The sequence below is a fragment of the Neodiprion virginianus genome, chromosome 6 (genome assembly GCF_021901495.1).
Source record: "Neodiprion virginianus isolate iyNeoVirg1 chromosome 6, iyNeoVirg1.1, whole genome shotgun sequence".
Lineage (NCBI taxonomy): Eukaryota > Metazoa > Arthropoda > Insecta > Hymenoptera > Diprionidae > Neodiprion > Neodiprion virginianus.
Window position 1 is genome coordinate 17,951,216 of NC_060882.1, and position 25,070 is coordinate 17,976,285.

The following is a 25,070-nucleotide window of genomic DNA, read 5'->3' on the forward strand; positions in this document are numbered from 1 at the left end:
TTAGTAGCGGGTAAAAATTTCCTAGAACACCTGTTCCAGTCCTATAACCTGTACTCTCTTCACCTGTCTGTTACAGAAAGGCGGACCGACTGCCGGTGCTGGAAGTGAGTATATAGTAAATACAGAGAGACGTTTGTCCTCGACGTTTGCTTTCAAAATTCCAATCCCCGTTACATTTTCATTTTTGTTTTCCTCCTCGACGCGTTTCTTCGCCTTTTAGCTTCTCCCCGCGCTCTTCAAACTCGCATATTTATTTCCATCAGCCCATTTTGTTTGACTTTTATTAAATCGAAGAGTAAGGTGTACAAACAAACTAACCGACTCGACGTGTCTCGAAATCCTAGAGCCTCCGGTTTTTCGGTATAAAATTTACGCCCAATTCACCAGCCATCGAGAGTAAACCAACGGCAGCTGCGTGGCGTTGAAAAATGTATAAAAATATCTGATAATAATGTTTACACTCGACGGTGAAAAGAAAAACGTAAAACGTGGAACGTGAGGAAAAGCTCCATTAATTTTTTTTTTTTTTTTTAAATTTATTTATTTCTTTCGTTTCTTTTTTTTTTTATATCAAATTAACGCACGGATCGGGGAAAGGTTCGGCGTCTGGCCAATCAGAGGCGTCGCGGCGTCGGCTAAGGTGCCGTTGTTGGCCACTCTCCGATTTTTACTATAAACCGAGCTGAAGGTGGGGCGACGGTTGCTCTCCGGACTGTACCTTTCTCCCACCTGAAAGCTAAAGAACCTGCATCGCCGACTGGCGAGAGGCTGGCGTCTCACGTCTTTCGCGATCGCAGAAGTCGCCCGTGTATTTTCTAAAACCGCGCCGATTTCCCTTAAACTTAAATAGATCGGTTTTCGGCCGATCTCCGATAGCGAAAACCGGTGAAAAACGAGGCGTCGTTCGGCCTCTAGATCGGCAACGTGTTTCCGGATCCTTCTGGGGTAAAATCGAATCTGACGTGTCGTGTTCTTGTGTGCGCGTGTGTGTGTGTGCGTGTGCGCGCGTGCGTGCGTGCCTTCGTGTGGAATGAAATCGGACTGCCGAACGCGTAGGAATGTGCAGAAAATAAAGTGAAAAACAATGTGAACGCGTGTAACTAATGCCGCAGGATATTTTTTTTTTTTTTTTTTTATATCCAAGAGATAACTTTTCAACGCACGCCGGCCACGATGCTTCGACTCGACGTAGTTCGTTGAAGATATTTCGAGTCGAAAGACAGATGCTAGCCGCGGTCTGCGTGTTTCAGTGCGAGGAGGAGAGAGGCGGTCGTATCATAGACTGATCGTGAGAGCGAACCTCGATTTCTCGTTCATCTTTTATCCGTAGCCGTCGGTGTTGAGAATCGTCATCTCGGAATTATGAAGGGCCGTTGCGGCGTCGGCGATCATCTTAGAGAAAATTGTGTCATCTTAGAAAATCATCTTCGTTGACCTGAAATGGACCGGATCAGGTAAGGCTGGGTATTTCTTACGCCTGTGTCATGTCAGCCACATGATGCGAAATCGAATCGCGTGAGCTATCAATGAAACGAGTTTTCTCGTCTACTTGCTGCCTGCGCTTTTACGCTGATAAGCCGATAACTTTACTATCAGAACGCCGAGTGTCGTTAAACACGGTAACGATGTTGTTATTGCATAATGCGATTAAAAAACTGCAGACAAGCTGAAGGTTCACTCTGAGTAACGAGCTTCTAACGCTTTTCTTCACTTATTCGTCGTGAATAATTTCAGCCAACGTGCAGCTCACTGCGAAGCTGATATCGTACTAAATTGTTTCGGTTTGTTAGAAATTCGTATTGTTTTCCATTTTTCGATCGGCATAGGAGAAACATGTTTATTTTCAACATAAGACGTCAAACTTTTTAAAAACTCAGAATGAAATAGACGTGTACGGAATGGCGTTGTACAGTTATAATCCGCTATCGCGCTAGATGATGATGATGATGATGGAATTAAAGAATTAAACAGATATGCGAGATTCTGTACCGACGTGGAAATCGTTAAATTACTATATTACACGTACGCACATACGGGCATATACCTCGGGGTAACACGCGATGGCAATTTGGTAGAACACGGTTGAAACCGAATAAGCAGCGGGGCGGGGTAAAAAACGCGAGTTATATCGAATAAGCATGTACGCACTTGTGAGGTACGTAATTTTTACGATTTCGGTAAGAGTTTTGTCATTCTCTTAACGAGCGATAAAATAATTACATATCCTTAATACCTTGCGTAAGATGTACAACGTCGTATGAATGTACGGATCGTTGCGTGTTTATGTGTGGGCATGAAAATTTATGGCTATAGTCGGTAAAAAAAGAAACCGTATGTACTTTTTATATCTCGTTTTATTTCCCCTTTTTATTTTTTGGGTAAAAATTAGTACTTCGGATATAGAATGTCGTGTATAATTTGAAAAAGTTTCAAACCGCGAAAAATTTTCATTCTCTCCGAATAATACGGTAGCTGCTGTATAAATGTGGTCAAAATAACTTGACGCTTCGATACTACTGATAAGTTTTTTTTATGTCATAAGATAATGGTACGAACGATTCACAGGGACTTTTTATCATTGTTCAACAACGAATAATACAATGTGCACTGCTTGTACAAGTCGGTTATTATATCGATGAGAAAATCACTGTTTCAGCAATTGACAGACAGAGAGACAAAATAGAACTGTATCTCGTTTCGAGGTCTGAAAATTACAAACTCTGTCCGATCGAGATGAAGAAAGATTTCCCAGATTTATAACTTCATGTCTGAAATTTCCTCGTGATTTTCTCACCCACGGTTATAATTAGGCAATTCGATTTATGATTTATGTCGTTTAAAAAGGGGTAGTAAATTGCAATTAACGGTTAATTAATGACCTGCGCAAAAAGTATATAGTACGGCTATTAATTCTCAGGATGACGGGGGAAGAAATATTTATATATACACTTATGATTTATACGTGCACGCAACGTTATAGGAACAACATGTCTTGGGAGAATCAGCCGGTAAAACAAGTCTGTTAAGAAAAACTGGACACTACTTAAAATCGATGTGCACTAGATAGTCTCTGAGGCTTGTACAGCTCCGGGTTCTGGATAAACGAGAAACTGCATAAAGAGACGCGGTATAGTGTACGGCTGGCGTTCAACGCCATTAAGAAACAAAGGAGGATAAAAGAAAGAACGAGTGTAAGGGGGAGAGAGAGAGAGAGAGAGAGCGAGAGTGAAGGAGCGGTCGGGAGGATGGGAGGGAGGGAAGTATACGGGATTACGGAAAGACATGGTCAAGGAACAAGCAAGAAATTGCGGGGAGAGAGAGAGAGAGAGAGAGAGAGAGAGAGAGAGAGAGAGAGAAGGAGAAAGATTTTTTCCCCCTTTTCCTACAATCATTCAATTCGAGTCTGCTCAGTCCGTAGCTGCTGGCTGCAGCACAGGTGCTAGAATGACGCAGACATCGAATCATCGCGAACCGAGGATAATTTTCTCCACCATATTCTCCAGGCGTACTTCAGTGAAGTATAACACACGCACAGTGTGAACGTCATTCGAAGAGAGTGACACGCGAGTCACTTGCAACCAATTTCGATTGATTCAAATTCAAAAAACGCCCATACTTGACAGCTAAACATTACACGAAGATGTCAATGCAGGAGTCGCTGTATCGGTTATAATCTAAAATCACATTTCGCGGTAGGAAAACACGAATTCTTGCAAACCGAACGAGGTTTGATTTGATGTTTAAGGCTTTGAAACAAGTCAGATGCTGATTACCAGTTACCTCGAAATGGCTAAAACAGTGACTCACTTCCCTTTGTGTGCGCACCACCACCTTCGTACCGAGTAAAACTTTCTGTGCTGACAATGAGAGGTGGTTCAGAATTTGTCCGAGACCTTATAGCTCGGCCGAATGGAACGTGCCGTGGCGGCCATTAGAGAACGAGAGAATAGATTAAATGCAAAACTTGAGCAAGTTCTAGTTCATGGTAAATTCTCAGCGTGTCCTGGTTAGCGATGCGGAATCTTTTACAGCCGAGAACGCCGTCTTCCCGGCTTTCAAGACCAGTATTATATACCTACCTGCGGGCGGAATCGTACGTACTAGTTTTGCCTAGAGATGTTATCCCCATTCATCAACAGCTCTTCAGGTCGTATTCTCACAGTTTTGCAGTGATTATCACAAGACCAAAAACGCGGACTCGAGTGCCTCGATAATCGGAGTCGCAAACCCGAGGACATCCATTAACGAGAGTCCCTTGTTCCGGATGAGGACAGTCACCGTCCGGGTGGCGAGCAAACGAAACGAGTCGTGGGAAAAGGCGTTGAAAAACAATCACGTGTAGTCAAAAAGTTAGTAGGACCGGACCGTAGGAGTAGCACCTATTTGCTAGAACGCAACCACTTAGGTGGTTCAACCATCCATGATTCCCCCAAGGTGCGCGCGGAAGACACACCGAGTCCAAACTCTGGCAGGTGGATTATTCGAGGTACCAAGGAGCAGGAACCAGTCCCAAAGTCTTAGAGTCACGAAGGTACGACTAGTCTCGAACATGCGGGATGAATGGGGGGGTGGAAAAATGGGGATCGTCCAGCACCGATTTATCGATATCTGTAAAAAGTTGCCGACTGCCGGTTGCGCCCGGTTACTTAAAGGCGACCACCTAGTGGTCGGCTCAATTCGTAAGAGAGCATTGTGCCTGCGCCAGGCGCGTCAGGAACGCGAACGCTAGGGACGTGAAGATTGTGGGGACGACGAATAGCGATGCGCAACGTCGTACAGCCACGCATTATGCTCTCGGAATAAATTATCAACTTGCGTATGATACACGCCTATATGTGTGTAATGTGTATAGACATATCTTATTTTACTACTCTCGGTGCAGGTCCGTGCAGCTCCTTCGCGCTACGCTTGTGGGGGGATGATACCGGAAACGAAGTCAGAACGGCGGAACCATACGCTCACTCAATGGAAAGTCCAAGTCTTTTCAGTACGACGAGGAACTCCGTCCGGTTTAGTTAAGCAAAAAGTTAACAAGCTGTAGGAAAAAAGATTTTATCGCGCCTTCGATCAATTTTCTTATACGAATTAGACCAAGTTTATCGTATCAATCCGCGCCGATTGGGAAATATTGAAACTTTCAACAATATTTCACGTTTTTGTGTTCACTTCCCTCGAATATAATATAACATCTATCCACATCTTGCGACAAGTTACGAGAAGAACTCCGATTCGGATCGTGAAACGTATCGATCGATCTACAAACGTGTTGTATTATATGAATACGTCGTGACGAGTCGCGCAATAACCGGAGCTGCTCGTGAATTGAATTCATGTCCGTGTACATATACGTATATACATGTGTGTGTGTGTGTGTGTGAAAAACGGTTGTAAAATATTCGAATTCTACGTTCCCGTTCTCGTGTGATCGTTTGAAAATCTTACAAAACTCGCGGACGTGTGAAGTTTCACCGCTCTTTTATGTACCATATAGAGACGTGTATAAAATAAATAAAGTACGTTTCTGTGAGTAACGGTTCGCACTGGTACACACGTCGATCGTTTCTCTCCGAGAAACGAAAGCTTCGGTGAATCTAGTGCTTGATAGGTTTGACAACGATAATAAAACGCGTGTAAAGTTAATGATCGTAATTTTGGAAGAAGAAAAAAAATCAAAATAGAAAAACATCATTGAATAATATAAGAGGAAAATTTTATGAAAATATCGTTAAGAAATGGTTAGCCAATTCGCGATGGCTACAACCGTTCGTAAAGTGAAGCAGGAGAATCGGATGAGAAGACAAAATCAGTCTCAAGGTAGGGCAACGCTGATACGATTATGGATGTGTGTAAAACTTGTGGATGTTGAAAAATATCGATTTCTGATCGATAATTGTAAGTTCGTTCAAGTCAATTATCCGTATCCTCGAATCTTCAGTGATTTTGAAAATTCTGCGAGGAATAATTATTTTATATAAGTTTACGAGTTCAAATTTATGAAATTCATTCGAAACATAATGCATAGTTACAAACTGCACAGTGGAATTCCGAGAATACAATTTCTTCATACTCGCCAATTAATTATTTACACATGGTGATGAAAAACAAAGGAATTTCATGATTAACGACGCGTGTGAATTCGATCGCCAAGCAACCAGCAACTGCGTGTCACGTTCACGTTGAATTTTGAGAAAGTAGAAGAGAATTTTCAAAGTACATATCAAGGGCACTGAAAGAACGTTTCATCTCCATCGACCAAAAAGTATATAGAACATAACTTAAACCAGCGTTCAGTGACCCGCGATGATAACTGAATATCAAGTTACATTCGGAGCTCCAAAATTTTCTCAAAACCCATTTCGTTTACCCTGTTTAATCAACACGTATGTACAAACTCACTTATTTCACCATCGTTTTTCCTCACTCCCTTTTAGTAAACAGCGGTAAACATTGGGTGAGTGGACTCTGTCAACGGTTTACAGACTGCGACGGCGATGACATGATTGTGACAAACGGCATCTGTAAAGATACGGGTACCATTAGAGCGATGCACGTATAGTTTTGACCGTGACTATGTGACAGAAGGTGAACGACGCGACTATAACGGGATGAGATCGTAAATACAAGTGAGCCACTATTCCATCCAGCGTGAATGGATGAAAAAAGTTCAAATAAACCTTTATTTGCTCCTGGTTTTACAGTTGAAGTAGCTTCCGCGTGCGAGGTTTCACCCGATTTGCCGCAAAGCTTGTCCGACATCGATCGATCATCCAACGCTTGTCGAATCGAGCGTGATAATCGAAGCAAACATTCACGTCATCGGACATATTTCAGATGAAGAGGGACCGTACAAGCCGGTTCCACCACCAAAGCCGGTGCCGAACAATCAGAAGCCTCACGCTCACCATCAGCACCAAGCAAACAATCAAACGGAGGTGAATCAGACTCTCCAGTCTGATCAAGGATCTCAGATCCAAAACCAAAACGGCTCACAGGAGGTGCAGGGTCAAATCACAGGGCAGCCTCCCGCTCCCGAGTACAGAATGCCTCCGCTCTATGGAGACGAGCAAGGTCAAGGTCAGACGCACCACGGAACTAATCTGCAAACGCACAGTAGCAAATTTCCCGTAAGTTCAGCTCATGTCCACATTCTTCTTTAAATTATTATTAAGACAAGTTCCAGGACATTTTCAGACAGTTTGGAACAACTTTGATTATGCACAGGGTGAATGAGGGTTTCATCGACCTGCTAAATGGACTCGATTGCCTTAAGACCTTGCGAATTCTCGAGAGATCAGTTAGACGCTTCAAACGATTCTCTGATTCAGATCTTTCATGATCTCTAGTGACGGGTCTGCCCTCGCATTACTGCAGTATTTGATGCGAAACGATTTGAGCTTTGTTTATGGATTCTATTAGTCGAAATGTAACGGTTGTGTGCCGGTTCGAATGTGCCGAAAGCTCTATTTGTTTGTCAGGTACATTATCTGGTCTTAATCATTGCAGAGCTTCTGTAGCAAGACCTCAGCTTGATTCGTGAATGAGGTTGGGTTTAATTCAGTTTTTAGTTTCGATTTTAGACTGACCTGAGTTGGACATAAATTAAGTCGACTCCTTAGATAAGAATTAGTAATTTTATAAATTTCTGGATATGTTCAAAGCCTGTGATTCACGAATTGAGGGTGTTAGAATTACACGCTATAATAGCTTCAGGATCAGGTTCTGGTGAATGAAACGCGCAGCATGATCGAAAAACTTGAAACATTAATAGCTTATGTTTTGTATATCTCATCGTGATGTGCCGGTGCTTATAGAGCGAGGATGGGTGGATTTTATATTGACCTGACGTAAGAGAACGAGCTTCAGGCGAAGACCATGCCGTCAACGTAAAAAGTTTCGCTCGTATAATTTGGAAACTTTTTCTTTTATTCATTTCTATAGGTTTATATTTCGTAAGATTCAGTCTTTCGGATACTGAAAGAAAAAATGTAAAACCACGCGCGCCCACTCGATTCCTTTTCTCCATGCAATAACTCGCACGTCAACTCCTTTGTCGCGGCTTCTAATAAAGTTAATTGAAATTTCGTAGCTGGGCAACGAGTTTCACCACTCGAACACTTGTCGTTGTCATTTACGCTGTCGGAAGTCAGCGAAGAGACTCATTTTTCTCGATAAAGCAATGCGCGAATGATAAATCGCCAGGTTATGAGCCCCGATCCATTTTGAACAGTGAAAAATACCGGTTCGAGAGTAAAACTCTCGAGGATTGCTTAATCTTCACTAACAGTAGCTGATCCACGGCTGAAGTAAGGTCTTGAGAATGTTCTCACAAATGGTTACGAACAATAAAGGCCTCGAGCGAGATACGGGCTTGATCTCTCGACTCTGCACCGAGGGAAAACAGTTAGCCGGAAACGCGTGTGATTCGCAGCCCAGATACAGTCCGCGTGAGTACGGCCAACGTAGGTATCGCTTTTCTTGTTACAAATTATTGCAACATATATGGTGCATACCTCGTTCGCGCAGGGATTGTGCCTTACACATGCGAAGCGAACAATGGACTTACGAAATTGCTGCAGGCGGGCTTCTTGCGCGCCCAGAACGCGTAGGAATATCGTGGATAGAACTGAAGGTTTTAACACGTCGAATTTTTATGCTATTCGAAAAGTAATTTAAGAATCGGGCTCTTAATGGTCACCCGGAAACATCGCCCGAGGATCGTGAGAGATGAGAGACCAAACCCTGCACGATACAAGTTTCAGCGCAAGAGATACCATCCTTCAATTAATCCGGAGTATCTTTCTCATTGAGCGCCGCAGCTTTTATTGGACAATTACATTTAACGGCGGGGAATAAAAGTTGAGATGTCCGTTGATGCCGTTAGTGTTGTTGGGTTTATCCGCTTCAATTTTTGTCATTCCTGTACACATGTGTGCACCTGATTTCAGATCGAGAGGGAAGTCATACTGTCATCGGGTGACAAGAACTCGAAAATTCCAATTCTCCATGAGTACAAGAAGAGGCCGACCGGCAGGGTAGCCATCGCACCGGATGCACCGGTCAAGCAGCAGGCCTGGACTCAGGAGGTAAAGTGTCGATCCATTGGAGTGAATCGATTTCGTCTACTTACGGCGTAGATACTTTAAGCATGGAAGGGATTTCCACCCAAGCTCGATTTACCTCGAGAAACTTAAGGTCGTCTACGAGCCTCGAAGTAAGGCGATCAATGAAATTGAAAGAAAAGGTGTGGATTTAGCCGGGTAATGGAGGTAGCTGTAGGGAGCCGGGAAAAGTATAAATTGAATTTTTTACGTTTCCTCTGCTGGTTCCTCGCACACGAACGGCGTAACATAAGCCAGAAAATCTTTTCCGTATGCGCGGTGCGTGTCTAGGCCCTAGCCTGACCAAATCGTTGATATTCAAGTGGCATCCCTTCCTAAGAAGCAGGCGATTCAGACTGACAACTTTGAAATTCTTCAAGTTGCTTATACACGTCTGGTTCGTGTCGAGCCATTACATCTATATCCTTTTAAGATCGCGCTGCTGAGATTTCATTACAAATATTACATCCAACAACATTTCTCGCCTGTCGTTATAGCGTACGGTACCTACTTCTGCAGAGGCGTTGCTTCCTCGGCCACGTGGGCATTGATTGGTTTTTCAGCACGGTAACCCAACTTTACAATTCTTGTTCACTTATGGCTTTTCAAGTCTTTGATAAGCCAACCGGCTCGCCTACGCGAATGGATCGAAAGTATCATCGAGCCCATCGTAAATACCATGGTAATTCGTCGAATCAGCTCCATAATGCAGTTTTCTTCGGTGTTGATAAATACGATCATAAACGCACGACTTGGCTTGTATGGTTATCGGTACACGAGGTGAGTTCTTTCCAACAGTCAAACGGACAATCGTGCTTCACACAAGCCAAGGGATTTCAAAACACACCATAAGGCCCCGTGTCATGTTGAATTTAGCGTTGCTACGAGGTGGCACGAAGCCGTGGCGTGCGTCGGGTAAATCGAGGCCGTGCATGATACCCTCGGTCATAGCGTGTAGAAGCGTTTCGGTAAACGAGGAGCTGTGTGTAGAATTTGAAAGTAATCCATAAACGGACGAAACCCTCAGATACCCGCATTCCCTGTTCCAGGAAACGCAAATGCAAGAGCTGAGACAGGACTACCAATCGAAAAATTACCAAGCCCAGGACACTTATTCGTGAGTATAAAAAAACAAAAGAAAAAAACGAAATCCGACGAATGAAACCTTGCGTCAAATAATTCGACTGTCGTGAAAATCTTTGTCCGCAGGTCATCGGCCGGCGGTGCAATAGCCAGGCCGGGAAAAACGGAGGACGACAAGTCAAAGTCCTTGTCGCGGACCTACCACACGATAAAGGACATGATCTCAAGCCGCTTCGGGCCTAGCAGAAAAGAGACGGAACTCGAGCCAGAAGCAAGTCTGAACAACGTTGCCGAGGATCTTCGCAAGTCAAGTAGAAGCATAAACGACCAGGAGGTGGAGACGAAGAAGAAAGAAGCGATATACGGAAAGCCGAGCCGGGCGGCTCAGGATCCGGCGGTGAACATGCAGCAACAGTACCCGAAAAATGCTTACGGCCAGTACGGCCACGCGTACGGCTACCAGGCAGGGCAGAGCATCGGCCAGAACGTGCAGAGCATCCAGAACGTCTCGCTGCCCGGTCAATTGCAGCCCGCCGCCCCGATCCAGCCCAGTCTGCCGGGTCAAAGCGCTCAGTTGCACGTGAGTCACCATATACCAGGCGGCGGAGTCCAGACCGTCCATCAGACGCAGATCGGCGGTTTCACGCAATCCCAAACTGGGCCCTCTCAGGCCCAAGGAATGGCGCGAGAGTTCCAGATACCCGGAACCAGCGGTATGCACCATGGCCAGATGCAGTCGCAGCCCAATGTCAATTCCTCGAAGCACGGCCAGGGTGTGATACAGCTCCAGTCGCCGAGCCAGCCGTACCAGAGCCCGCAACAGTTGGTTCACCAGAACCAACTGCTCCAAAGTCCCGCTGCACACTTCGCGCAACAGCACGCACAGAATATGCATCAGCGGCAGCTCATCCAGCAGATGCATCAGCAACAGATAGCCAGTCAGCAGAACAGCAATTCGACCCCGCTGCGGAGTGGCCAGCAGCCCCAATTCCAAAGCCCCTATCAGCAGCAGCAGTACCAGGTCAGGCAACCCATTTCCAGGTCGCAGATCGATCTGCCAAGCACCTCGAGACAGGTCTCGGACAATAGGACCACCACCAATCAGGACATGTACTATCACTATCAGGGCAGGCCTCGGTACGGGGTTCCTCAGGTGTACATAAAGTCGGAGAACAGTAACCAGGACGCCGAGTTTCAGAGAAGAAGTTCGGCCAGGCGGATCGAGAAGGCGGCTTCGCAGCCGCAGTTGAGTTTCGAGGACGAGCGTAGCGCTGGGGAGATGCCGAGGAATTCGAGCGTGGACATCATGGATAAGGAGAAGTACGAGATCACCGTCGAGGAGCGGCAGAATCAAGGTCAGGGGGAGTTCGGCAGGAGTGGATCGCAGCGAAAGGACGAGTATAACAGGCCCGAGACGAGTTTCGGCGTGCGAAGAGAGGAGATGCGAAATTCCGTTCGAGAGACGGACTACGGGGAGGTCAAGGAGAGCAAGGAAGGTTCCATGATGCCCAAGAGGGTGGAGGAGCTTCAGAAACGTTCGGAAATTGATGATTACAGTCCGAATTCAAGGAAGAAAATTAACGAGAGTGAGGCCTCGAAGAATACTCAACAGACGAAGCGAGTTTCCGGCGACGCTTACCACATGACCGAGACTCTGAAACGCCTCGAAGACGCCACGCGGAAATCGGACGTCGAGCAGTATTCGGCTCAGGAGTTGACCGCCAAGTCTGACGGAAGAAAGGACGAGCAACTCGAGCAGGGAATGAACCGACTCAAGATCCATAACCAAGGATCAGGATCGGATTACGACAAGGCTGGTCAAAGTTCGTCGAACGTTGATTCCGGGAGAGGATCGGCCGTGTATTCCAGCGGGAGGCGACCACCGCCGGAAGATCAGATCCTCATCCAAGGTCTATGAGAGTTTCCTCTTCACTACCCTGTCCTTCCTGACCATCGTACGCGAGTTCTTTGATTTTCGCGAAAATCCCAGCTCACATCACAATCGGGACTCGCTCCTTCTCGTAAATCTATTCGGCAATTACCGTCTACTTGGTACCGCTTCAAGCCCTGAATCTCAATTCGCATTCGGCGAATAATTCAATTTCTACCGGGGATAGAGACCGTGCCATGAATCATGAAGAAGCCGGTTAGAAATCATTGGACGCCACTTTGAACCGTCGGAAAACTTTCGCGAATGCGGTAAATTGAATCGGTCGAGAGCATCCAACGGAATACAGAGGCGTGGGTTTTGACAATCGATCACTTTTTACGAGCTGATATTCACGTCGGTCGACAGCGTGAACGTTCCCATAATTCACCGCGTCGACTCTGGTCTCCTTCAAACACCGCATTTTTCCCTTCGTCTTCGCTGTTTTTATACACGTTCGATTCCGGGTGTTCAATGCTTGGTTGATAACGCAGTTTTCCTCGTCCAGGGCAAGACTCCGAGTGGGTCGACATCGTGGAATCGGAACTAAGGAGCATCTTGGAACCAAGGGACGTCCCGGCGATGGCGCATTCGACCCTTTCGGAGAGCGTATCGTCCGTTACACCTCCGTTACCACCCCTGTCACCTCATGGGAGCCCACGGACACCCAGAAATCGATACACCGCCAGGTAACGTCGCGTTAAGAACTCCTGACTCTTTCACAATCTTCGCTGCGGTATGAGTGATCGATTATTCAATGTACCCGGGGGCTCCGGACAATACGCATCGTTCGAATTATACATTCGCTTGTCGATGACAAGCAACGGGAGATAAATCAAGTATGAAATATCAGAAAAGCTTTCACGCCTTCGGTATCACATTCTCTCTGAGTATTCTGGGTGAACCAGCAGCTTTGCTTAATGGATCCTAATTCAGAATAGGGATTTCCGTATGTCGAACCACTCGATGAACTTGAATCAATTTGTAGAAAAAGAAAATAATACATTGAATTTTTGAACAAATTATTGCTGATTGTCACCAGTCTAAAGTATCATGAACTACAAATTTTGTCATCACTCGAACATTGGCTTACGAAAAAATTGTAACGATACAAGCAATTGGTCAGATCGAAACAATAAAACTTCTAGAAAAAAAGCTTTTAAAACACGTACAAAGTAAAATAGAAATAAAAATGCTATGATCATACTTAATTCATGAGTTTTCAAAACAAAAAATACAAATTTCGACGCGAATCTAAAACACGGGTTACGTCTCGTTCGTAAATTTAATATAACTGCAATACATCAGACTTGGTCGTGAAATATGCTTATAAATTACAATAAACTTTCGAGTTTGGAAGCTCGGCGAGTTTGTTAGAAGCGAAGATAATGGCTGTACTGAAATTCGGGTAGCGGTTTTTCGTCGTATTTCTTCGATATTTTAGACGAATGTGACTTTGTATGATCTTTCTTTCACAATGTACCAATACCGTTGATTTCAAATCCCAGAGTATATTTTCCGTCTGAATGTAACGACGGGGAGCATTGAGGCTAATTTTCGTATAACTAATATTTAAGCAAACGTTTTATTCACGAGTTGAAAGAGCAACTGTGTTTTCCATTTGGGTCGTCGTTGAAAGCTGACGAAATAACAAACATCGAGTGTGAAGAAGGAGAGAATGATAATAATGAAATAGACCTTTTGAAGGCACATTCTGTGAACGTCCGTGAGCATATTTCTTGTTTTCTTATTTTTGTCTCATAAACAGACGAGCTCGCCAACGGTGTTGGCTTTTCCGAAAAGTTTACAGCAGTTGAGGTTGCGGCTAATCTTAGACCTGTCAATGGCCGCCAAACTTCGACGGTAAACTTTCTCAGATTTTCAAACACGTGCGATCATCATTTCAGTTTGCCTTACGGATCGAAACCGAATTACAGCGAGTACTCGAAGAGCAGTGAGAAAAGGAACTTCGCCAGCGGTTCGAAGCATCGCGGTGTGTCGACGTCGAAGAAGGATGCCGCAAAAAAATTCTCCCATCGTGAGTGAACGAACAACTATTTGTCAATGTATTATAAAGTCTGTTATCGCCCTATTTTCCTTCACTTCATCCCGGATCTCAGTCGACAATCAGTAACTGAGGAGACCGTTCGAAAAGTAACAAGTACCCAGAGACGACGAATGAAGAGTATTTTCATCCTCAGTTTTCGGAATAGAAGCTGCTGATCTGACATCGACCACAACTGGCCTCGACCTCGAGTCCATGCTGGACCGGAGTGATTCTGACCTGAGTACAAACGACGCGAGGACCATCAGAAAGCAGCTGGAAGGGCTTGAGAACATGTACAGTGAGGTTCGTAAAACTGAACATCTGCAGACTTCGTGGATAAGGCCGACTGTGATATTGAATTGGAATGTCGAGTTAAACCGAAAAAAGTTCACTGAAATGCTGTGCGTGGTTCTTGACTGTCACGGATGATTGATTTTCAATTGACGATTATTTAATTAGGTTTTGAAGCTGCTCGGTGGGAGCGTGAAGAAAAGGAGAAAAGCACGCGGACTAGCCAGCTATGGATCAGTGTCGTCCTTGCCATCTTCGTCGGTCTCCTCGAGGCCGGTAACGAGACATCACGACAAACGACGCTCACACATCGTCGACGATAGGATGAAAAAAGCCAAAGACGTCAAGGTAAATTCATTGCACTTTCCGGCGACCTGATGGCGCATACATGCGTGATTTACGTGAAACTTGTATAGGAAGAGGGTAGAAACGATAAAGCAGAGGAAAGACTCTCATTGCGTCGGTCGTCTCGCGTTATGACGAAAAAATTCAACGGACACGCGAAGAAACGATTGGGGAGTTCGACACGTCTCAAAATTTTCATCTGTTACAGTAACAACGAAAATGGTACATAATGATTTTCTGGTTTGTAAGAACAGCAAAATCTGATGCCTAGTCGATGAGTAATGTAAGCAGACTGGCCTCGTTATTTTGCTATGTCAAGTATAAACTAGAGCTTGTTAGAACTGAAGCTGCTGTATGTCGTTATCGTTCGCGGAATATGTCGTGAGAATCACTACTTTTTAATTCGACGGACTAAAACTGGTTGGAAGAAACGTGTCTGAGGCGTAGGTGCTTACTTATTTTGTTAAAACAACCAAGTTTTTTTTTGTCCAATGCGACATGAAACCGGCCATTACTGTTCGGTTTGATTCAACCATTCCTAATTCCACGTGAAAATCTCCTCAGAGGAAAATCAAACATGTCTTTCAGGTTGCAGGAGATTCAAAATAAAAGAATTTTAGATACCTTAGCGAGGTTTGAAGTAAGAAATTGGGATTCCATGAGTTTTCTGTTAGTTCTCTATTCGTTTACGTTTTTGTTTTCAGAGCATCAACAAGAGATTTCAGAGGCTGGAGTCGCACGTCGTGACGTTGGCACGATCTGTAGCTCATCTTAGCTCGGAAATGAGGACTCAACACTTAATGATTCAGGTAGGAATCCGAAAATCCGTCTCCCTCAAGGGTCTTCGCTAACCGTGACATTCATTTCCTGCGACAGAAATTACAGTCACCCGTCAAAATGAAAGATTTCCTGGATCAGCAGAGAGAGTGTTAACGCACATCTGGAAAGAAATGTTTGTACGCAAGTTGAACAAAATGTGCAGGGCTTCTTAAATACAGCAATTAACTTACAGGAAACCATTCCATCTCTATATTGTCACTTTTGCTGGTCATTATCAACCAGCAGATCTCTTTTGCCTTGTTGGTAATCTGTACAGGGCACTTATAAAACGGTACAGCCTCGAATCACCAGGAAAGTGGTCTTCATTTGCGTGGGATAGTCGGTTCCATCCCACGTATCGTATAAAAGCCTGGTCATTGCCACCTTAGTCACTGCAGTGACCACGACCTTTCTGAAGAGTCCGTTAAATCGGTTTAGCGCAATTCTCGAGCCTCACGATTGTCAGATGATTAATTAGGCGGAATTAAGACGAGCCACAGAGATCAGACGCAGTATTAGAAAGTTTCGACAAAGCTAGCTAGGAATAATATTCTGTAGGGGCTGGTCCAACAATTATCTGTAAACGATCCGGGGTCTAAACTTTGATTATTCCGCAATTTTGGTATCTTGAAATGTATACTTAGATCCAAAAATCCTGTTAATTTCAGAAATACATACATTGATCTATAAGTCAACTTCAAACAGATTGATTTTTTATCATTCCAATTCTTATTTTATCCTTAAAACAACTCCGTAATTAAAGATAGGTCGGTAAGTTAAAAAAAGAAAGAAAAAAAATGGACTTATTCGATGTTTCTCAACTTTTTTCTAAAACTTCACGTATTTGTCCCAAAGCTCGCAGTTTCTTACACAATTAAGATTGACTTTTTACAATGAATGAGACGGTGGCGAAAACTGCAATGGGTTTTATAAAAACTTCTACAACTGTAAATAAGATGAAGATATTTTGATATGAAATAAAAAAAACTTCCATGTCCGGAAAGATCGGACGTTTCTACATCGAAAACACTTTGGATCATACTTTTTCCGTGATGAGGATATCATCAAAATATAATATAAAAATCAATCCGTTCAAAGTTAAGAAAATTGATCAACATATTTCTCCCGAACCGTAAGAGCTAGAAGCCCGAGACTTGCAAAATTTTTGCATCTCAGTACGTATTTGAAAATATGAAAATTGCATAAGGATCTCATTTCAGGCTCCAGATCATTGACGGGTTGTAATTAACGTACCTTCTCACGAGCACTCTTCAGAGTTTTCCTTACTTGCGACGTGCCGATGAACCGCGGGAGGTGAAATTCTAAATTTTAAAAAACTTTTTCTAGGAGATGGAAAATATACGGGGCGAAATATCGGCACTGAGGACACAGACTAGCATGGCCATGGTGAGGTCTCAGTCCCAGCCTCTGATAAAGGACTCGGACCTCCCCGCTCTTTCGAATCCATCGCGGGTTAAGAAGCTGACTAAGTTCTTCGGGGCCGAACCACCGCTGATAAGACTGTTTCTCAGAGAGCTCGGATACGAGGTGAGTTTTTGATTCGACAATCTGCCTGCGCTGTTACTAAACTGAAGGCTTGACAACCTGCTAATGGATAAGGGCAGTTCTTGGATACAGATGGGCCGGTATTGTCTCAGTAGTTGTGGATTAGATACCTGACAGGGACTGAGGAATCGAGGGCGTGAGAAATGGTCTTTCTCTGCTTGGGGTGAAGAAGAAAAAAAAATACGTGAGGGCGGATTTGCTCAGCTTCAGAGTTCCGCGGTTTGTTTTTCTTCTTCTTCTTTCTTTTCTGCCCGCAGCTTCTTTCGCTTCATTCATTTTTTCATTCTTTATCTTGATAAGACTTGGTACACCGAATTTTTAATTATTCCTTAACTGCATCTAAATTTGATATGACACTTGTGTTGTTCAGTATTTAATGTATATAATAAGGATCAACTCGTCTGATCGGTTTTTGTGTGCTCATATTGGATTTTAATATAAAGTTCTTATGTAACTTCAATGAAAGATCTTGTGGGATTTTAAAAGAATTCAGAAGCTGTGCAACTGTGCTAAAGATTTAAGGATTTTACGCGGATTCAACAGATTCAAGTTACAAGTGTAGAATTGAATTTCAACGGTTGTTAATCTGACGGGTCATAATCTTTACGGTAATGCTTAACTTTTCATTCTATACTGGTTCTTCAATCATTTACTTCCGTAACTCTCAAATAACGTTTCTGACCGAATCACTACAGACAACTACAGGATCAATGAAAATCCAAAAGAATAGCGGAGTGTAAGAGAAAAAGCAGCATAGCTGATAACGAATGTTGAAAAATTGTCTAAGATTCTCATACACGGTGTGTTTCTTCACGCATCGATTATCCCGGCAAACACGTGAGATTTTCATTTAGGATCCCGTTATCATTCAGCTGAATAGACTCGGCAATTTCGCAGTATCGAAGCTGTGTAGATTTTCCTTTAGAAGAGTTTAGAGAATAGCGACCGACGAACCCCACGATTTCTGGGTTTCAAAGGCGGCAGTAATACGTCTTTCTCTAAACACAGCTTTATTGTCGAGTCAAGTTGGCCGATAACGTGTTCGTTTCTGTTACAGAAATACGCGAATGCCTTCGAGAAAGAGAAGGTTGGCATGGTGGAGCTACCCTACTTGAGTGAGGAGCGATTACAGAAAATGGGTGTGCCTCTCGGCCCGCGGCTGAGGATTCTGCAAGAGGCTAGAATATCAGTTTGCAAAGACCCCGTGTACGTGGTTTGACTTTCTCCCGAGCTAAGCTTCGAGAGAAAACAAAAGTCGAGTGAAAAAAGTAAGAAAAGAAAAGATCGAACGAACAAGCAAATAAATATAAAACGGATTTTTAGACCACCGTAAAACGGGTGAATATGATTCGGATATAAAAAAATTTTAGCCCACAAGATTGATTGCTGTATTTAATATTCGAACGGAGATTATTTAGTTAACATTGAATCTACGGTATTAGAATTAATTAAATATACTACAGGTTATGTATTATTATTATGGATACCTACCATTGAGTGGAGAAATTTTTTTTACGAGATTTTTCACGTTAAACGAAAGACTGCATCGATAAAAAAAAAAAAACTATACAATAATACTTAGCTATGTAAAGCTGTGCTTTTATGCATAGTCGGTCTGTAATCATTATGTACAATACTTGTATAATAGATAGCGCAGTTGTAGGGCTGTTGACAATAAAATTAAAGGGTTCTGAAGAGAAGGAGAAACGAGCCGATTACATGGAAAAAAAAACAACAACAAAAATGCAAGATACATTATTCCCAAAGAAATGTTGATATTACGCAACGTTGAGCTCGGGGAGATTGCCGGCTATCGATAGTAACATCCATCCGGAGGGTTAATCATTACAATTATCTGTACCTCCGACCTTCTCAAGAATATCCTCAACTCGATTTCCTTCGCAGTATGCGGTGCACTTTTCTTTTCCAAGATACGTATATTATGTTTCGATATATAAAGCATATAAAGCATATATATATATACATGTATGTATATAGGTATATATAACATACCTTTACTCAACCAATTTGCGCGGTCACTGTCCTCGTTTCCTTCTTTTGCCTTGAGGCAAAAAATAAGGAAAAGAAAAGAAAAAATGGGAATAAAAGAAAATACACACAAGGTGTGCTCCCCATTCTATGTACAATGTAGTGCACATAGCTGTAGTACGTGATGTAATTACCGCCAGGCAATCTCTTCGATATTCACCTCATGTAGACCTTGTACAGTTACTGATATTATTATTATTGTTATTTTTTTAATTATTGTTGTATCTATTATCGTGACATTATAATTATGGTATCATCAATATTGGTATTTTTATTAATATTATTACGACGTTAATTCGTTTATATTTAATAAAATTTTCTTATTTTTTTCCTTTTACTCGAATATCCCTTATATAGACTCGTATTAAGTTTTCGAATTTATTTAAAACTTCTATAAATATCGTTCTCAATCATTTCCGCATCCCATTCAATTGTTTCTGTTTTTAGTCACGAAATGATTGTATTTTCTACCGGGTTCCTCACTCGCAAAAATAAAGGACCACCGATCATGGAAAAAGTTGCTAGAATTTCCTAGTTTCCTTCTTTCTTCTTCGCTGTATAACCTGTGACACAAGGTGTAAATATTGTTGAACAAGGCCGTTAGGTTGAATAAAATTATTACTTTGCTCCGATTACTACGATCATATATGAAAGAAAATTGTGAAAATAGTTTTTAAAAATATTTAAGAGGCACTTTATTTTCAGTGTCCAATTTTCAGCGTCCGAGAACATTATGGAGAAATACGTAATTCGACTTCGTTTTTGGGTTCGATGAAAAGAAATGTGAAAAGCTGCTAGAAAATTCTATTAAAATGGTTATCGTTACGGTGATATTTTGTTGATTTAACTTAAATTTTTCAGTAAAATAAGGCCTTAAATCCAACTTAATGTTGCACCAACGTCAAACTATTGAAATAGTTTAAAATATTATACAGCGCAAGTGACTACGGTCGAAAAAAATAACATCACATATAACTATGTTGTCCGCAAGTTATAACTGCAAAACTTATTTTCTATCTATACCGAAACCTGAATTTTTCAATTGTAGCGAAAAATGAAAATAGTTATGGACTGGATCAACCGCAACTAGATTTTTCTCCTCACAATCAGTGTACATTACGTTATTTTGAAAAAGTGATAATCGGTGACTGCTCGCGCCGATTCAACGGTTAAAGCCAAATATTTCCCTGTAATCGTAAATTGCCATCTCGTCACGGTGTTTTTCATGAAAATCTTCGGCCCATTGGCCTTGGTACCGCGAAGCATAATTGAAGGACCATTCCGACAAGAGGGCCACGGTCCATAGAGTCACGTGCACTATCTCTACCACGTGACTACGTGGCGTGGCGTGGTTCTCAGACGCTCTGTGCGACCAATCAAAGGCGCGGAGCCGACTATAAAAATAATTGGCACCAATTGTTAAATTGTGCATTTCCTAATGAAGTTGGATCACTTCAACCGGAAGACGAGGCGAACATCCTTTCGTGCTTCGAGACACTTCACCCATTTCTTAACCCAAGGGAAAAATTTGAAGAAAAATTGACACCGTGAGTTACATATTTCACGGTTACTTACATTTAACAGAATCATTGCGAGAAATTACTTGACAAATAATTTTACTGTTATTGCGTGATATCTCATGATTTCTAAGGATTCCTTAAGATTACAAAGAGATTTCTCTAATGCTAGATGAATTCTCATGACTACCAATCATTGCTAATGCAGAATTTTATTTTAACATTACTGGTTTCAGTGCGATTTCGGAGATTATAAAATGATATTGAATGACGTTGATCGAAACACTGATTGCGTCGATCACGTTATTCGTCGATACGTAATAGCGAGAATCGTGATCGTGACCCAGACGTGCAGGCTGCAGGCAGACGGAGTGATCGCAAAATTGATATAATTGTGCGACGTGAGACGAGAACTCACCGCTATGTTTCATTTCCCGTACCCGCTTCGAAAATCCTTTAATGGTCATGTTCCGGCAATTTTCCTGCACCCTACGACGAGTCTCTGGCCTTTCATCAAAATTGTAGTGCTCCAAGAGCAAAAAATTTTCCGGTATGTCTTCAAATCGTCGCAAACGTATAGTTTTTAATTGGGTTACATCGTGAGAATTTTTCAAATTGTGGTTATTTTACAGTCCTTAACTGTTTCCATTTCTTATCACAGCGGAAAATAATGTTCTGTGCTTGCTGGCATTATTAGCTATTTGCACAAGAATGAATTCATCTCGAGGTCTAGTTTGACTGGAAAAATGTAGTAAATTTAATACACAGATTTAGTGTTGTGATAACTCGAAATTGTATTACTGACAACCATAATCTTACTGTTTGGAAATGGTATTATACCAAGTAATTGTACCAAATTTTCTTATTGTTCGAATGATATCCAAACCGTTGTTGAAATGATATCCATTTCACTAGAATTTCCTAGTGACTTTAGCAAATGAAAATTTTCTCAACGTACAAATTTGATACCTTTGTTTGGTTTCAGCGATTTTCGAAATTGGAATTCGATTTTCTTTATTTGGTTCTGCATAATCGAAAGAATGTTCAAGTTCAAATTATAGGCTACATAAAAGCGCATCTCGTCATAGAACGGAGAATAACTCAAGACTAAATATGACATGAATATTTCTCAGAGCCGAACGGTAAATTTATATTTTGCTTCAATTATCATCATCACCCGACAAAACGCATAAGCTATTCAAAAATGATGTCTCTAAATTCGAAGTTAATCGTTCCAGTCATTTTCGAGAAATCATAAACACCGCAAAAAATGTCACCGAGTGAAATGTTCAACGTTATTGCGAATAACAATGCTCTCTATCAATTTATTGCGATAAAAATAGGAAAAAAATTGTCAACGAAGCTTCATCTAGATACTTTTTAGCAAAGTAAATCCCAATAGAATCACATAATTAGTTGTCCATATATCAATTCCCATAATTCACCCACTTTATCAGCCGTCCGCATATAAGCCGAGCATTTATGTACCCCCTTAAAACGGAACATGGATGACGAAGTGGATGAAAAATGACGGTTTCTCATGTTCCATGGTTCGAGAGCGAGGTGTGAGATTAACTAGATACTGTGTTGGCGTTTCACAGGGGTGATCAGTCGAGAGATACGCAACGAATTAGGGATCACACCGACGACCCATGTCGAGCACTTCGAAACTTGAGCTCGAAACTAATGCAAGCCTCCTCTTCCATCGTTGTCCCACGTTCAACGTCTCCCCTCCCTTTTCCACCTTACGCGTATGATACTTGCATCGTGAACATGTCCGTCCCATCGTCAAAACTCTGGTCTCTTTGATGCCAATTGACCTTTTCCCCCGTCCTCCACCTCCGCCGCCGTCATTTCTCTACGTTAAATGCACAAGATTACACGTTATATCACTCGACGTCAAGCCTCCAACCGACGAACATGAAGACCCGTCACCTTATTTCACCCCTGGTTTTAATCGCCGTCATAACTCTGGCCACCCCGATTTTCGCCGAAGTCGTTGTTTGGCGGCCCTGCTCTTATTCGGACCGTAAGTAAGCTTGCAACTACTCAAGTTTCTGATTTCGGAATTATATCACTCCTCCCTCTCATTTGTCAACGGTCGTTCTTAGTGCTGGGTAGAAAAGCGTAGTCAGCTTTGAAACAGTCCACGTTGAGTGTTAAACGTCACCGTCACTAATCCTTGTACATGTCATGAGTGATATCACGACTTTGTATTTAGATCTAGACGGAAATCGGTTGATAAACTTTGTTTAGCAGTAACGCGTTCAATTTTCGAGCATTCGTTTGAAAGATACAAATATCGTTACCCACAGAGTTAACTTTCAAGTTCATCGAATAATATGATCTATTTTCATTCTTTGTGAGGCATAAATGAAAGAATTCCAATTAAATTGATGAAAGAGAATGAGAATAAAATTTCTGGGGTAAACCCGAGGATAGGAAAATTGAATAGGCTATTTGAAACTGACGTAAGGTAACCTATTGAACGCCTGGATAAGCCGTATGCCAAACATGTTGTACGATAAATAATTCGGCGTATAAACTCCGTCCACAATTGTCTTTACGTATAATCCAATTAAACGTTGTTCATAAGATATCTCGTTCGACGTTATTGATATTGAGATAGAGGGTCCGTAGAATTTCGACGAAGATTCGCGGTAGCAAATAGCCGATTAATATAACTCGTTCGTTCGCTGGGGAATTACGAGTGAGTGAACCTGTCTTATCGTGTATGTCTCAGGTCACTTAGGATTTTTCGATAAAATTTTCACGAACGAAAAGAAAGATCTAAACATTTTAACCTGTTGATCGTCAAAGATGGTAAGAATTCCATCTCCATTTCCATCTGCTTTACAGACATCGACAAACGATTAGAGATCGCTGTGTTGAATGAATCTTCACAACTTATGGGCTTGAAATTTTCCAAATTAAACTCGGCATCTGTACTTGTACTCTTATTAATTTTGCTCAGTGTTCAATGACGTAAAAAAAAAAAAGAATATTTTTCCATTTTATTCCGTGAAACAATTGAAATGTTCTCAATTGAACTGAATTATATTCGTAACAACGCAATGTAGTTACGATTAATAATGTTTCATCGAGAACGACATTCTCGACGTTAATTTGTATTAATGTTGTTCTTAAAAATGCAATACAAAACCCTACGGAATTAGTTTCAGAAAATTTACCAACCAACTGCACGGTACACGAGGTTCGAGTAAAACCCTGCAAGGAGGCTACTTCCAAAAAACCATGCCGTATAAAACGAGGACAAGAAGCGAGCATCAGCTTCGATTTTACACCCAGTAAGCTTAAATTTCATGATAACGTTTTACTTATAATTCGTACCATCTACGTATTCGACATTTCTATGGCATTACCAGCCGTGTCTTCTTTATCTTATTTAAAAAATTCCTAAAATATTTACGAATACGGTTAAGTTTGGTTTATTTTCTTCTGTAAATTTTACAGATTTTTCGAGCGACAACTTGCAGAGCAGTGCTTACTGGGCGAATGATATGCAAGACATTGGATTCCCAGGAATGAATACGAATGCTTGCGGTAATACAGCTTGTCCGACAACCTCGGGGACAAGGCAAACTTACAGTTACGAATTGGCTATTTCAAAATCGTTTCCAGTGGTGAGTCAAAATGTCTATTACATTATCTCAAGGTACAGCCGAAGTCTGTAACTTCGTTTTCATACTAAAAATGAATACTGACGAACTTTCGGACAGTCGGTTATAAGCGTGAAAAATCTGTACTCTATTTGCCACGCTTAGAAGTTGCAATGTCGTAAATAAACAACGCAATAATTTGTCCCGAGGATTGGTTTAAGTAGTTTCCAAGAGTTTGTCGTCTCGTTTGCTTTCAATTTACTCAACAACTCGCAAAACACGCGGGGATGCGGGTTTCAGAGTCGTCGCGTCATATTTTTTCCGCAATTTTTCATTAAATAAAAAGATGAGATTACACGATGAAATTATTTGTTTATCTTATACTTATCTGCACGCTTGTTCTTCTTGTATTACAGAGAATTTTCAACGTCAAGTGGAAACTTTGGAACGAGGAAGCTCAGGAATGCTGCATTCTGTTCCAGATTAAGCTCACCAAATAAAAACAGTTTTTGGTCTTCAATTCTACGATATTACAAAATTTTTGTCATTTTATTTATACATCTTCAAATTCAATAAATAACTCTCCGTTTCTTAAATATATTACGTCATTGTATTATAATTTTGAAATAGCCAAGCGCAAAAAATGAATAACTCGAAAAATTGAAATGTTCTTGAAGCAAGACTTTCCGTTCATTTCTGAATCGAATT

The 25,070-nt window shown here is 42.0% G+C and overlaps 2 protein-coding genes across 5 annotated transcripts; both read left to right on the forward strand.

Annotated features, from left to right (window-relative positions):
* Window positions 1-745: 745 nt before the first annotated feature.
* On the forward strand, window positions 746-19,485 carry LOC124308168 (uncharacterized). 4 transcript variants are annotated; one of them, XM_046770596.1, is made up of 12 exons: window positions 746-1,454; window positions 6,832-7,124; window positions 8,946-9,083; window positions 10,148-10,215; window positions 10,308-12,091; window positions 12,617-12,797; window positions 14,016-14,146; window positions 14,310-14,458; window positions 14,615-14,794; window positions 15,496-15,600; window positions 16,958-17,158; window positions 18,234-19,485. In XM_046770596.1, the coding sequence occupies exons 2-12, from the start codon at window positions 7,041-7,043 to the stop codon at window positions 18,393-18,395; spliced, it is 3,183 nt and encodes a 1,060-aa protein (XP_046626552.1). In that variant the 5' UTR covers window positions 746-1,454; window positions 6,832-7,040; the 3' UTR covers window positions 18,396-19,485. The 4 variants fall into 4 exon arrangements, with proteins under 4 accessions (XP_046626552.1, XP_046626554.1, XP_046626551.1 ...); XM_046770595.1 differs by lacking the exon at window positions 746-1,454 and adding an exon at window positions 5,461-5,814 and having other exon boundaries at window positions 14,322-14,458; XM_046770594.1 differs by lacking the exon at window positions 746-1,454 and adding an exon at window positions 5,462-5,814.
* A 3,125-nt stretch (window positions 19,486-22,610) lies between these two features.
* LOC124308172 (MD-2-related lipid-recognition protein-like) lies at window positions 22,611-24,965 on the forward strand. Its single transcript, XM_046770610.1, has 4 exons — window positions 22,611-22,771; window positions 23,919-24,050; window positions 24,217-24,386; window positions 24,779-24,965. The coding sequence occupies exons 1-4, from the start codon at window positions 22,663-22,665 to the stop codon at window positions 24,860-24,862; spliced, it is 495 nt and encodes a 164-aa protein (XP_046626566.1). The 5' UTR covers window positions 22,611-22,662; the 3' UTR covers window positions 24,863-24,965.
* Window positions 24,966-25,070: the final 105 nt, after the last annotated feature.

What these genes read in the sequence shown, in the direction of transcription:
- LOC124308172 (XM_046770610.1), top strand. Translation starts at nt 22,663, where the DNA reads ATGAAGACCCGTCACCTTATTTCACCCCTGGTTTTAATCGCCGTCATA. An exon ending in GCCCTGCTCTTATTCGGACC is followed by an intron (nt 22,772 to 23,918) that starts GTAAGTAAGCTT and finishes CTACGGAATTAG; the next exon opens with TTTCAGAAAATTTACCAACC. An exon ending in TTTCAAAATCGTTTCCAGTG is followed by an intron (nt 24,387 to 24,778) that starts GTGAGTCAAAAT and finishes CTTGTATTACAG; the next exon opens with AGAATTTTCAACGTCAAGTG.
- LOC124308168 (XM_046770594.1), top strand. Translation starts at nt 5,733, where the DNA reads ATGGTTAGCCAATTCGCGATGGCTACAACCGTTCGTAAAGTGAAGCAG. An exon ending in TTGAGAACATGTACAGTGAG is followed by an intron (nt 14,459 to 14,614) that starts GTTCGTAAAACT and finishes TTATTTAATTAG; the next exon opens with GTTTTGAAGCTGCTCGGTGG. An exon ending in AAAAAGCCAAAGACGTCAAG is followed by an intron (nt 14,795 to 15,495) that starts GTAAATTCATTG and finishes TTTTGTTTTCAG; the next exon opens with AGCATCAACAAGAGATTTCA.